This window comes from Prinia subflava, chromosome 17 (assembly GCF_021018805.1).
Source record: "Prinia subflava isolate CZ2003 ecotype Zambia chromosome 17, Cam_Psub_1.2, whole genome shotgun sequence".
NCBI lineage: Eukaryota > Metazoa > Chordata > Aves > Passeriformes > Cisticolidae > Prinia > Prinia subflava.
The window spans coordinates 2,243,778-2,257,034 of NC_086263.1; the positions used below are offsets into that span (position 1 = coordinate 2,243,778).

At 65.1% G+C, this 13,257-nt stretch overlaps 1 protein-coding gene across 2 annotated transcripts in view; it reads left to right on the plus strand.

Moving 5' to 3' along the window:
- Nucleotides 1-378: 378 nt before the first annotated feature.
- CORO7 (coronin 7) overlaps nt 379-13,257 on the plus strand; it is a 38,440-nt gene continuing 25,561 nt past the window's right edge. Inside the window, exons 1-7 of one of the 2 annotated variants that reach the window (XM_063414106.1) lie at nt 379-537; nt 3,415-3,511; nt 3,755-3,829; nt 5,240-5,310; nt 5,657-5,840; nt 6,463-6,539; nt 7,783-7,833. In XM_063414106.1, coding sequence (XP_063270176.1) covers nt 478-537; nt 3,415-3,511; nt 3,755-3,829; nt 5,240-5,310; nt 5,657-5,840; nt 6,463-6,539; nt 7,783-7,833 — 615 coding nt within the window. In that variant the 5' untranslated portion in view covers nt 379-477. The remainder of the gene's footprint in view (nt 538-3,414; nt 3,512-3,754; nt 3,830-5,239; nt 5,311-5,656; nt 5,841-6,462; nt 6,540-7,782; nt 7,834-13,257) is intronic. The other variant, XM_063414108.1, reaches the window with a different exon arrangement.

Consider the following 13,257-nt stretch of genomic DNA (forward strand, 5'->3'; position numbering starts at 1 on the left):
CCCCGCAGCCGAACAGAGGGGTGTCTGTTCACCGCCGGCTGCCGAGCCGGGGAGGGGGCGAGCACGCTGAGCCCACGGCACTGGAACCTCCCGCTGTCCCCGTCCCGCTGGCTCTGAGCCCGGCGGAGCCGCTGCCCCGGTATGGCAGCAGCAGAGCCGGGGACAGCCGCGGGTCACAGCGCGGGGTGGCCACGAGCACCCGCGGGAGGCAGGGAGGGGCCGGGAGCCCCGGGACCGCCGGACAGTCACCCCGGGGCGGCTCCGGTGCCGGGCTTGGAGGCTCTGGCGGGGGCCCGAGGAGCCGGGGCCGGGCTCTGTGCCCCGCTCACGGTGACAGCGGGGACACGGGACACACGTGGGTCCGGCGGGGCTGGCTCAGGGGCGGGGCTCGGGGCCGGGCGGGGCCCCGGGCCGGGCGGAGCGGCGGGGCCGGCGGGCTGGGCTGGGCACGGCTCGGTGCGGTACAACCGGAGCGCCATGAACCGCTTCAAGGCGTCCAAGTTCCGGCACACCGAGGCCCGGCTGCCCCGCAGGGAGGTGAGCGCTGCGGGACCCGCCGGTACCGGGGCATCGCGGGGGCGGCGGGGCCGGGGCTGCCGGCGGGCAGGGACCGGGACAGGGACTGGGACAGGCAGGGGGACAGGGCGGCACCGGCCCCGCCCCGCGGCACCGGCAAGGCGCGGCTCCGGGCCCCGCGGCTGCGGCATCGCCGCTGTGGCGGGGCCGTGCGCGGTGCGCCGGCCGCGGTGCGGGTGCGTCGCCCGGGCGGCCCCTCCTTGGCACCCGCTGCTGCCCATCCCCGGGTCCGCGGAGGATCCCGGCCCCGGGGCGCTCCGCAGGTGGGCCCGGAGGGGAGCCCCAGCCCTCTCCTGGGCCGGTGCAGCCCCCCCGGCAGCGGCTGGCGTGGGGTACCCGTCCCGTGGTGGCTGCTCCCCTCCTGCCGCGGGGCACGGCTGGCACGGGCGGGGCATCCCCGGTTCTTGCTGCCCGCTGCCGTTCGGGATCTCACCCTCCTGGCCTGTGCCAGCCAGGGAACCTCACACCGAGTGTGAGATGCTGGGCCTGGCTCCTGCCGCCCCGCTCTGCCGGCACAGAGGCAGTGCTGGGCCCCACGGGATGCTGCTGAGCCCCATCACCCCGGCGTGAGCTGTGGAGCTCAGCACCGCTGGGGCCAAGCAGCTCTGGGGGTCTCGCTGGGCAGCACAGAGCCATGCTCAGCTCCATGAATAACCAGCTCCATCCATGCCAGGTGTCACAATCCATCCTGGCACGGTGCTGGCAGTGGGCAGCCCTGCCCTGCTGTCCCCCAAACCACAGAGCTGGGCCAGGGCAGCCTCCCAGGTTGCTGTCCCTACAGATGTGGCAGTGCAGGGGCAGAGATGCGGGGTCGGGGCTGGGTGAGTGACATTAGGGAGCGTTACCAGGACACACAGCCCTTCTGAAGGCTCCCCGAGCTGGGTACCCTTCACCCAGCACCTCCTCAGCACCATGGCCATGAGCGAGGCTGCTGCAGCTCCCAGCCCTTGGGTGTGCACACACTCCTTCTCTGTAACTTCCCAGCCAAGCTGTCCTTGCACCTGGGCTGCGCTCACACACCTCTGCAAATCCAGCGTGCACCCAAAGCTTCCTCTGAGCTTCAGCTGTGGGAGGGGACACGGTGTCCCCATGCCCACAGTGTGTCCCCAGCCTCGGTGTGTCTGCGGAGCGGGTGTCAGGTCATCGAAATCTCAGTTGGTGAATGTTTGGCTGTGAATCCCAGGGTTCAGATGAGTCCCTGGCTGCAGGGAGTGCGTGTGTCTGTGGGGTGTGGGTGCTGGGACACCTGGCTGTGCAGGCCATGGCATCCTCCAGGCAGGTGCTGCTGCTCTGGTGTCGCTTCCATGCTGGGGGAGCTCTGAGGGACAGTGTGCTCTCCCTGTGTGCAGGGAGGGATCTGCTGTGCAAGGTGGCCTCCCCAAAAGGCTTTTCCCATTCAGGCATGAAATCTATCCTTGAAGTGAGGCCACACAGTCCCCGTAGAGCAGGAGGTGGAGAAGGAAGCCCTGTCACCAAACCCTTCTCAGGTGTCACAGTGGGAAGCTCTGCTCTGTCCCCAGCCGAGCACCTGTTTATGGAGGCACGAGCAGACACCTGACCTGGCTGGACTGGGGAGTGCAGTGCAAACATCAGGGATCACATCTGAGTCTTCTCTTCAGGCAGCACCTGCAGGGCTCTGCTGGCAGATGGCCCCTGAGGGCTCACAGCTTGTTCTAGGGATGTAGCCAGGATGGTTTCATGTGCTTTCCCGGCCCTGCTGGCATGCTGCAGAGAGGATCACTTCCTTGAGGGCTCCTGCCTGCCTGTGGGGATATTGTGGGGTCAGGATGGACCAGCTCTGAGACCTCACTGCAGGGGTCCTGCGTGGCACCCCTGGGTGCTGGGGGCCAGATGTGACTGGTGTTCTCCTCACTGAGGGCTCAGAGCAGGGTGATGGCATGCAGAGAGTGGGGCCCTCATTCCAGGGTCCTGCTCGTGCTCCAGACCTGTTCCCCATCCCCACTGCAGCCCCTGCCCCCCTGCTGGGTGTGGGGACAGGAACCTGCCTTTGGCAGGAGAAGAGTTAACAGGTCTGCACAGAGCTGTGAGGGGAGGAAGTGCTGCAGGAGCCTCTGCTCCCTGTCAGGCCTCAAACGGAAGTTGTGCAAGGAGAGGAAACCTGGGGCTCGGGGTTTCCCTTCCCTACCCGGTATCTGCCTGGTTTGGGGGATATCCACTGCTCTGGACACCCACTGCAGCTCCAGAGGCTGCTGTGGGCACACAGGCCTGGAGCCAGCCATAAAACACCTGCCATTGCCACTGCCAGGGGTTGGACTTGGCCCTGGGTGTGCCTGGGAGCTCATGGCCCTGCTGGCCCCTGGAGATGGGGTGTCTGTGTGGCCTGGAGTGGGTCTGGCTATGGAGCGTGTCCCAGGGCCCACGAGGGCAGTGCTCAGCCCTGGGAAACACTGCAGAGGGGGAGTTTGGGTTTGTAACACAGCTCCTTGGCTGTGTGTCCGTGTGGGAAGTGTGCTGCTGGACGTGTTTATTGGCCTTGGTCAGCCACAGCTTGACCCTGTGGTGCTTCACAGCCCAAGAGCTTTGTCCCAGTCTGGGGGAGAGGCAGCACTGGGAGCTGGGATGCTGCTGTGTCCCGCCCTGCAGCCCCAGTGAGGGGCTGTGCTCTGTGACAGGAGCATGAGCAGCCACATTGCCCTGGGACACCCCAGAGGCCGGGATAATCCCACTGGTGCTGCCAGCCTCCAGCTCTCCATCAGCATGGCAGCTCCTCTGGGGCTCAGGGCCTCTGGCCATGCTGTACCAGTGCTCCTCCAGCCGTGCTCCCGGCCCTGCCAGAGCGAGGCAGCCCCTGATGTGGTTTTTCCCTCTCCATGCCAGGCCTGGATCAGTGGTATCCGAGCAGGCTCTGTCACATCCTGTGGGAACCACGTGAAGGCCAGCTGCCGCTGCATCGCCTTCAACGCCGAGGCGGCCGGTGAGGCACGAGGGTCCCCAGCACTGCCTGGGGAGTGGGATGGGTTTGTCCCAGGGGTCTCTGTGGGGCTGGGTGGTGGGTCAGTCCCCCAGAAGCACCAGGGTGAGTGGAGGAGGCTTTCCCCGAAGTCCCCAAAAAGTGCAGGCAGTCCCACACCTCTTGGCTTGCATTGCAAAGCTGGGTACCCTTCATGTGTCCCAGGCTGGGGGGATGCCTGACCTGCTCCTGTGCCCTCTCCTGCAGGTGTGCTGGGCATTGTGCCGCTGGAGTGCGAGGATGGGGGCAAGAGGACCATATCTCAGCTCTGCTGCCACTCAGGTGGGTGTCAGGTGCCACCTCCACCTCCACAGGACGTGTCTGGCCCCGTGTGGGCTGTGTGGGGGGCTCTGGTGCTGAGTCCAAGCCCAGCAGGCTGTGGTGGGCTGTCTGCCAGGCAAGGGACGTGGGGACCTGCCAGGGACCATCACCTGTGGGCAGGGTGACACCACGAGGGGCTCTGCCAGCAATCAGTCCATGTTCCTTCCTCTCTCAGGCTGCAGTGAGGCCTGAACAGGCAGCTCTTCCTCACACCCTTCTGCCACAGCCTTTCCACATTACTCATAGCACGCCCTGGAATTCCCAGTGCACCCAGTGCCAGGCTGGAGTTGGCATCACCGAGGCATCACTGGCTCCAGTGGCAGGAGGAACAGGCTGCACCAGCAGCTCTGATGTGGGCAGAGTGAGTGTGGCAGGGGAGAGGCAGTGGCAGCATCGCTGCTGGCAGAGAAGCAGGGCTCTGCCCTGCCCAGGCACAGGGAGAGGTGGTGCCCATCTCAGGGTGCCTCTCTCCTGGTGCTGGAGCAGCAGTGGCAGCCTGAGGGGCACTGAGCACCCATTTCCCCAAAATTACACCAGAGCAGCAAGATGGGAGCTGGTTCCAGCACCGCCTCCCTGCCTGTGTGCCCTGGTGCTGCTGCAGGGCTGCGCAGAGCGCCCAGCCTGTGCCACCTCAGCCCCTGGCACCAGGAGCTTCCTCGGGTTGGGAAAGCAGGCAGTGAGTTCTTCTGCTCCCTGGGGAGTGCCAGCAGGGTGCACGGCAGCCAGCACCACCTCCACGGCTTCCTAATGGGATCAGCACGAGTCCTGTGAAGGCGGCTGTGCCAGAGCAACGCCTCCGTGGCAGGGAATGGATTTTCTCTCCTCCCGGCTGGGTGCAGGCTGCCTGCCTGCTCTTCATGCCTCGGGGGCCTGTCTCCTGGAAGCGGAAAAGTACACAGTGACCTACTTTTCTGAGCGTGCCAAATGCATCCGAGGGGCTGCTGCTGCTGGTGCCAGCCTTCCTCCCACCGGGCCCTGCCGCCGGCAGCATCCCTGCCCTGGCGTGCCAGCCCCGGGTGTTACAAAGGGAGCCTTGTCACCAGCACGGCTCCAGCAGGACACGGCACAGACACCCTGGTGCTACCCGTGCTGCTCCCTGCGCCTTGAGGGGCTGTCAGCCCATGGGTCAGACAGGGGGATGCCCCCTCCAGGGTTCCTGTCCCTGCCAAAGGGGTGCAAGTCCCTGAGGGACAGAGCAGAGGGGCTCAGGCACTCACAGCAAAGCTGAGCTGCTCCAAAACACCTCGGGAGGGCTGAGTCTGCCCCCCACTGCTGTGTGTGTAGGGAAGGGATCAGGCTGGGAAGAGCAGAGGGCCAGACACACTGTCTGCAGGGGAAGGCAAGGACAAACTTCTCCTCTTCTCCTTCCAGATGTTGTCACAGACTTTGACTTCTCGCCCTTTGATCAGCTCCTGCTGGCCACGGGCTCTGCTGATGAGACGGTGAGTGCTCAGGGACAGGAGTCCCAAGGGGACACCTTGTGACCCTCAGCGTGTCCCTGGGATTCACTGCAGAGCTGGAGTGGTGGGAGTGAGAGGAGCATGGGGTGGAGGGTGCCAGCCTGGGGAGAGCACAGTGGGACATCCCCAGGGGGACAGAGCAGATGGTCAAGGATCTGCCTCCTCCCATCTGGGACCTGATCTCACGGAGCTGCAATGAGGGATCCCCTGGGAATCCTCAGGGACCAAAGCCTGGGAACACAGCAAGCCCAGGTGGAGCACTGCCAGCACCCAGCTGGGTCCTGCTCACCTGTCCTGGGACTGACCCCCTCCTCTCCTGGGGCTGCAGGTGAAGGTGTGGCGCCTGCCCGAGGGTGGCCAGGACATTCCTGATGGCGTGGGGCTGACCCTGGGGCCCGGGGGGGCGCCGGTGGATGCGCTGCAGTTCCACCCCACGGCAGATGCTGTGCTGGCCAGCGGTGCGGGGAAGAGAGTCACCGTGTGGGACCTGGGGCAGCAGCAGCCCCTGACAGGTAGGCAGGGCTGTGACTGCCCCTGACACGTGTCCTCCCCGCGTGTCCTCCCCGCGTGTCCTCCCCGTGTGTCTTCTCCATGTGTTTTCCCCTTGTGTCTCACTGTGCCAGTGCCTGGGCTTGAGGCCTGACCTCAGTGTCACCAAACAGGCAGCTCAGGTGGCTTTTTGGGCAGGACACCACAGCCCCTTGTGCCTGTGCTATGCTCTGATGCAGGGGCGTGAAGTGCTCCAGTGCTGCCCAAGGTGTCTGCAGGAGCTCTGCTGGAGATCCCCTGGGTGACAGGTCCCTCTCTCTGCATGTCCCAGGGCACAGGTAGATGTGGGTGGCTGCTGCCAGCCTTGCCCACACCTCAGCCACCCTGAGGGGGAGAGGAGATGGGTGGCAGCATAGGCCTGTGGCTTTCCCAGGGCTCCTGCTCTCTGTATCCCGCTGCCAGCGGCACAGGAACGATCCCTGCACAGACACAGCAGTGTCCCACTGGGTCCTGGCTGCCACCAGCCTTTGGAAAGAGCAGATCATTTCTCCTGGGAAATATTCTGGGTGGGAGAGTGCTGCTCCTGCCCTGTCTGCAGGAGGGCCCCTGCTTGATCCTGGCCCTGACCCTGCTTTATCCCCGCAGTCCTGGACTCCCACGGGGACCAGCTGCAGAGCCTGACCTGGAAGCGAGACGGCCGCCTCCTCGGCACCTCCTGCAAGGTGAGCAGCGCCCAGGGGTGGCACGGCACGGGTGGGCAGTGTGCCAGCTGCGGGATGCACCCTGCTCCTGGGGGACACCCGTTTCACAGAATCCACAATGGTTTGGGTTGGAAGGAACCTTAAAGCTCGTCTCGTTCCGCCCCTTAACATGGGCAGGGGCACCTTACCTCAGCCCGGGGTGCTCCGAGCTCCATCCAGGCTGGCTTGGAACACTTCCAGGCATGGGGAGCGTGGAGGGACGGGAAGTTTTGGGGTGGAAAAGGGCGGGAGCGGAGCCAGCGAGCCCGCGGGGAGGCGGGCAGGGAGCAGCACTAGATGGCGCCGGGCGCTCGCTGCGGGACGCGCCGGGAACGCGCGGGGGCCGCGCCGGGCGGGCGTGGCGAGCGGGCAAGGGAGTGTGCGAGGGGAGTGTGCGAGGGGAGCGTGCGAGGGGAGTGTGCGAAGTGAGTGTGCGAGGGGAGTGTGCAAAGGAGCGTGCGAGGGGAGTGTGCAAGCCGCGAGCCCCCCCGGCCGTGCCCGGAGGCTCTGCAGGCAGCTCTGAGCACACAGCCCCAGCCCCAGGGTGCGAGCTCAGCCCGCCCCTCGAGCCGAGGGAGAGCCGAGGGTTCGGGGGGAGCCCCGGGGGAGCGCGGAGCCCGCCCAGCGTGCAGAGCCAGGCTGAGTTCCGGGATGAGTTGGAGTCCCGGCTGATGGAGGGAGCCCCGTGCCCAGCGTGCGAGCTGGGCTCAGGGGTACAAGCCCAAGCCGTGCCAGCTGGGTGCAGATCAGCCCTTGTGCCATGTGGCTCTGGCTGGCACAATGCGTGCTCCCCAAACAGCACCTTGGCAGCAGGGCTGGCACCCGGGCATCCCTTGCTGCCTCTGTGCCCTGCCAGCCTTGCCAGAGGGGGTCCCGTGCCCCGTTTGGCAGAGGGGTGCCAGGCAGGAAAGGGCTCGCTCCCCTGCAGCACTGTCAGGATGGCATCTGAGGGTCAGGCTCCAGCCCTGGCCCTACCTGGAAGGCTCCCTCCTTTTCTAGCAGCAGTTTTGAGGGCGTTGGGGTCCTGGTGAGGCTCTGGGTGTGCCCCCCTGCCCACAGTCTGGGAGGACACAGTGCAAGCCATCCATAGGGATAGGCACTGCAGGCAGGAGAGTGATGGGCAGGAAGGGGAGGGCTGCTCACTCCAGCCTTCTGCCTAATGCATCCTGACATCCCGCTAGCCCCCAGGTCCTTAACCCTCCTCTGTTTTCTTTTATCTCACCAGGACAAGAAACTGCGGATCTTTGACCCCCGAGCAGGCCCAGCTGCCTCCCAGGTACTGTCCCCTCTGGAAGTGCTGCAGGCAGCCCTGCCCAGCCTCTTGCCTGCAGGGGGGTGAGCTTTGGTCCCCCAAACCATCCCAGCCCTGGCTGGGCTTGGGAGAGGCAAGGAGCTGAGGGCAGGGGGAATGGAGCTGTCCCCTTAACCCTGATGGGGTTCAGCAGGGGGGCCCTGCCCTCCCACCAGGCCAGGGAGCCCCCCCAGTGCAGTGCACATGCCAGGTGAGCCCCTGGGTGTGAGGGCTCTGGGCTCTGCAGGCTCCTGGGCTCTGCCCTGCCCTGTGGGAGCTGGACCAAAGGCTCTTGGGGATGAGGACCCACTGAGGGCAAGGGCTGGGCGGCCTGATCTGCACAACTCAGCAAATAACAGTGATTAGGAAATAACTAGAGAATTTAAGCCTTGACGTCAAGTTCGAACAGCCTCTTATTAGAGGTTTCCTGTGGCTGCAGAAGGGGCTGGAAGCCTTTGGAAAGGGAGGGATGCAGCGGAGAGCAGGGTGAGATGGCTGCAGTGGACTCTGTCACGCGTGGTGGATCTCCTGCTGCCTGAGGGCTCGGGATGCCAGTGGCCTCTGGTGACAGTGCTCAGGCACAGTGCTAACCCCAGGCACTGCTGGAGGGGAGCCAGAGCTCCACTGCTGCACCAGGGCTTTCCACCTGCTCCTGCACATAACCCAGGTGCTGAGCTCCCCAAAGGCCCCTGGGTGTTTCCTGCAGTACAAATGATGCCCTGACCCTTCAGGCAGCCTTATAAACACCCCGCACAAAAAATAAACACAAACCCAGCCTGACACGTGCGGACGAGCCAGGGCAAAGTGCTCCCAGCACTCCAGCGGCCGCCACGATCCTGTCCCGCTCCAGTTGCCACTCAGCACGGCTGGGAGATTCCCTTCTCTACTCCAAAATTTATCCAGCATGGACCTCAACGCTCCCCTCCCCTCCTGGCCCCCCTCCTCCCCCTGCCAGACCTGTCGGCTTGTCTGACGGCGGAGCTGTGAGCACGATGGGCTCGAGCCAAGTCTCCTGGGGAGGGTGGACTCTGTCTCGCTGAGCTATTAAAAATAACGTGTGAATGATGGTGGCTGTTCAAAGCAGGCAGTTCACTTCCCTCCACTGCTGGCTGATCCAGCCCGGGGCCGGCGCTCTGCCTCTGCCAAGAGAAATATGCACCTTCACTGCCGCGGCCCTGCCCGGCCAGCTCGCAGTGGATGGAGATGTTTAGTCTTGGAGAAGTGCTCTGCTGAAGGGGAAAACTTTAAAATGCCATAAATCCTCTGGAAGCTCACACAGGCCTTGCTGAGCCAAGAGGAATAACGCTCCTGGGTTTTGTTCTTTTCTTTTTTTCCCCATGGCTGGAGGGCTGGGTTAGTTGGAAAGTCTCCCTCTCCCCCGGTTACAGAACCGGGTGATGCTGGGGCCGCCGTGTGGTGCCAGCACCTCGCAGGCTCCTGGCTTTGAAGCCACAGAGGTGAGCTGCAGGATGGGTTTCCCAGCTGTGCTGGCCCCTGCAGCACCGTGGGCTGGATTTCCTCACAGCCTGCTCAGGGTCCTGCTGCCGGCGTACCCTGGTCCCTCTTTGGAGCCAAGAGCTGGCCCCAGGCTGCTCCTCCGGCTGGATTTCTTAATTTGCCAAGCCTGCCTCATTAAACATTCCTTTGTTTAGAGCAAGGGAAAAGAATGAGAAGGAGCTAAAATAAGCTCAGGGAGGAGGGGTGGCTCCTGCTAATACCTGGTGCTGCTCTCAGGTACCATGGATGTGGCACACATGGGGCTGGGGACCGAGGGTCGGTGACAAGGAGGGTGACTGGCAGGCTGCCCACACCCTGTGGCCATGTCCCCGCCAGGGCCTGACCCCCCATTCCCGGCTACGCCCGTGGCAGCTATTTTGAGCATATCCCAGCACTGGCAGACGCGTGTGACGCAGCGTGGCCGGGGTCTGGCTGACCCCGTGGGGTGCCTGGTATGTACCCGGGGCCACGATTTCCCTTGGGAGAGCAGTGGCCTCATCCTGCTGGATCCACCTCCCTTTGCTGCAGCCCCTTTGTGAGCGTCAGGGCTGTGCTCACACCCTCTTGCTGCTCTCTGTGCCCTAAACTGGCAGTGGAGATGCCAGGACTGCCCTGGGTCCTGCCTTGCAGCCACGCTCCTGCTGCTGGCTGGGTCCAGGTCCAAGCACCACTGTCCTTTCAAAGAACTCTGTGAGTTCTGTGCTCTGCCTTATCCCCTGCCAAGGCCGCGCTGCCCCGGCGCCTGTGCTCCCCTCCCACGGGGTGGTGGTCGCCCTCCTCGCCTTGACCCTCCCCCTGGGAGCGAGTCACATCCTCTTCCTTGCAGTTTCGGCCCTGCCGAGGCTCAGTGTCGCTGTTCCTGCTCTCACCCTCCTGCAATCCCCGTGCAAACCCCACCAAAGGTCCCTCCCGTGTCCCCCCGGTCCTGCCTTTGGGGGGACACCAGGCTGAGCACCGGGAGGCTCCATACCCGTGCCACAGCCAGCTCATGCCTCAGGCGGGTCAGCAGCGCAGTGCAGGGCAGGGATTCGGATGTGCTGTGGGCTGCTGAGGTGGCTTCTCTGCTGTGGCCACCTTCCCCTGTGTCCGGAGCCCGTGGGCCACATCCTGCTCCCCACAGGCTGGTGCGAGGGGCTGCGTGTGCCTCTGGCCAGCACCTGGCCCGGGACAGGCCCGGGACAGGCCCGGGACAGGCGCCGTCCGTGTGGAGCTGCGGGGCGGGCGCTGAGCGCGGCCAGGGTGGGACGGAGAGGAGCCGGCTCCGTTCTCACGAGAAACTTCCTCCGCCGGGGCGAGGGAAGGGCCGCGCACCGGGCCGCTCCCGCCGTAATGAGCTGTGCTAATGAGGGGGCCGGGGCTCAGGGCGCCCGGGGACAGCTGCAGAGTGTCCCTGGGGGTTTGTCCCCGCCGGGTTTGTCCCCTCAGCCCGCGGGCTGTGCCGGGGGCGGAGTGCAGTGATGGGGAGCAGCCGGGGCTCACAGCCCAAGCACAGCCGGTGCTGTCCCAGCCCTGCTCAAGGTCCTGGGGGGAAGAGGGACTCCAGCCGCTGTCCCAAACCATGGCCACCATTCCGTGGACCACATCAGCTGTGCCACAGTGGGAGATACACCATGGAGAGGGTCCCTGGGCGCAGTGTGGCTATGGTGGCAGGGTGATGCTGTGGTGGGGTGGAGATCCAGGTTTGGGGTGATCTGCCTGTGCCCACAGGCAGAACTCTATGGACCCTGACATGTCCCCTCTGCCCAGGATCCAGCAGTCAGCCCAGGGCCGGCTGGGGACCGCTTGTCATCACCGGGGAGGTGCATCAGGACGTAGAGAGACTTCAGCCTTCCTCCCACTGCCCCATCGTCACGGTATCCCACGCTGGGGTCACCCCAGGGGTACCTGACTCCCAGCCTCTGCTGCAGCTTCCTCCGGGCTGGGGGAAGGTCCACAGCATCCCACATTCCCAAGGAGACCGTGGGAAGCTATGAAAAAGTTGGCCTGGCTCTGGGCAGCCTATTTATAGCACCGTGCTCGGCGCTCTCATGCTTCTGTTCCCCAGCGTAGCTGCACGGGACTGTTTATATTTCCTCTGCTCCGCTTCCCCCTCGCCTGTCCTTCCCAGGAATGCCCTTGGTATGGCAGACATGGGGAAGTCGAGGAGGATTTGGAATGAGCCAGAGGCATCTCGAGGGGTGTGGGTGTCCAGTGGCACCGGCTCGCCCTCGCCTGGGTGCCCGTCCCTCCCACTGGGAAGGGCCTCAGCAGCCCAGGCCCACACAGGTCGGCATCTCCTTTATTGGGGCTGGGGCTCGTCACGGTATTTCAGGAGCCCCAGCCTGTGCCTGACCCAGACTCGTGGCAGGCTCCTCTCCAGAGGGCAAAGGTGTTTTGGGATTTGATGGCGTCACAGCAGGGCTTGTGGGGCTGGAGGCTGCAGGACGGGGGGAGAGGCAATGGAGGAGGGGTGGGTGCTGGGTGCTGGGTGTTGGGTGCTGGGTGCTGAACCTGCCCACGCCCCTGGCCAGCGAGTCCCCCTCTCCTGGTCCTGCTCCCATCCCAGCTTTGTGGCGTCTGTGCCCACTGGGAGCCCACCCACCTTCCTGCCTTGCTGGGCCCACAGCACCCTCTGGGACATGGCCTTGGTCTCACCAAGGGCAGGAGAGGCTGGATGGGGCAGGGGGGCTGTGCTGGTGATGGAGGGAGAGACAGAGCCTGGTGTGCCCAGTTCCCCAGGGCACAGGGGCCTCACAGCAATGCTGCCCTGGCCAGTGGGAGGGGGGAGGTGGCATGGGCAGCAAGGGACTTGTCCTGGTCCCTGCCCAGTGGGACACACACCCCACACAGCTGGCAGGGGCAGTGCTGGCAGTGTGATGGCTACGGGAGCAACCCTGCAGCTCTGTGGGGTCCCTGCACTCCCGTGGGGCAGGTGAGAGCTCCTGGTCTCCTTGAGCTCCAGGCAGAGACCAGGAGTGGGGCTGGCCTGGGAGAGGCTGCTCTGTTCTCCTGGTTACCTCTGGAGTAACTGGAATTTGGCAAGGGAAGGAGATCACTCACATTCTTGTTCGGAGAGGAGGATTCGGTGTGTGGTTAACCCTCTCGGCTCCGGGGAAGCCGTTCCTCCTGCTGCCCACAGCCTCGCAGGGTGTGCAAGGAGCAACAGCCTGCCCATGTGCATGGATGTGGGGTGGATGTCTGTCCCCAGAGTCCCCCACAGTGCCCTGGCCGGGGGAGACCCCTCCTGCCCTGGCAGCCCCTGGCAAAGGGATAGCTCAGCCTGGCACTGGTGCCTCCTGTGCCCACGCAGATCCCGCTGCTGGGGTTGCTTCCCACGGGGATCAGATGTCCGTGGGCTGTTAGCCATGCTCATGGGCTGTTAGCCACCGGCAGGGCTGAGCTGTCCCAGCCCTGCCAGCCAGGCGGCTCTGCCAAGAGCACAGCTTTGACCCCCCCCCGGCCACCTCCCGCCCGTCCAGCCCCAGGGCTCTGCCCTGGGCTCCACCTCCGGCTCTCCGTGCCCTGCATCCGGCTCAGGGTGACGGCTCCCGGGGAGACAGGGGTCGCCTGGGAGCCGGAGCAGCCTTGGCTTTGTGTGGGGCTCTCCCAGGCGGCGGAGCAGAAGCGGCCGCTTCCTGCGGGCAGCTGTTCCCAGCTCCCCGAGCCCGCCGCATCGCTGCCAACAGCTGCGTCTGACACCCCGGCCCTGGGCCCCCGCAGCCCCCGGGGCTGCACGGGGAGAAGGGCTGGGGACCCCCATGGGAACCAGCACCTCACCCCAGCCTGCCTAGGAGGGATGGGTTGAGACTGGGAGAGGGATGATGCTGGACACTCTCGCCATGCAGCTGATCTGGATCCAAGGAGGGGGCACAGGTTCCCCCCACCCTGGGCTGCCCAAAACCGGCAGAGTTGTGGGCGTGCAATGGGCGGGAG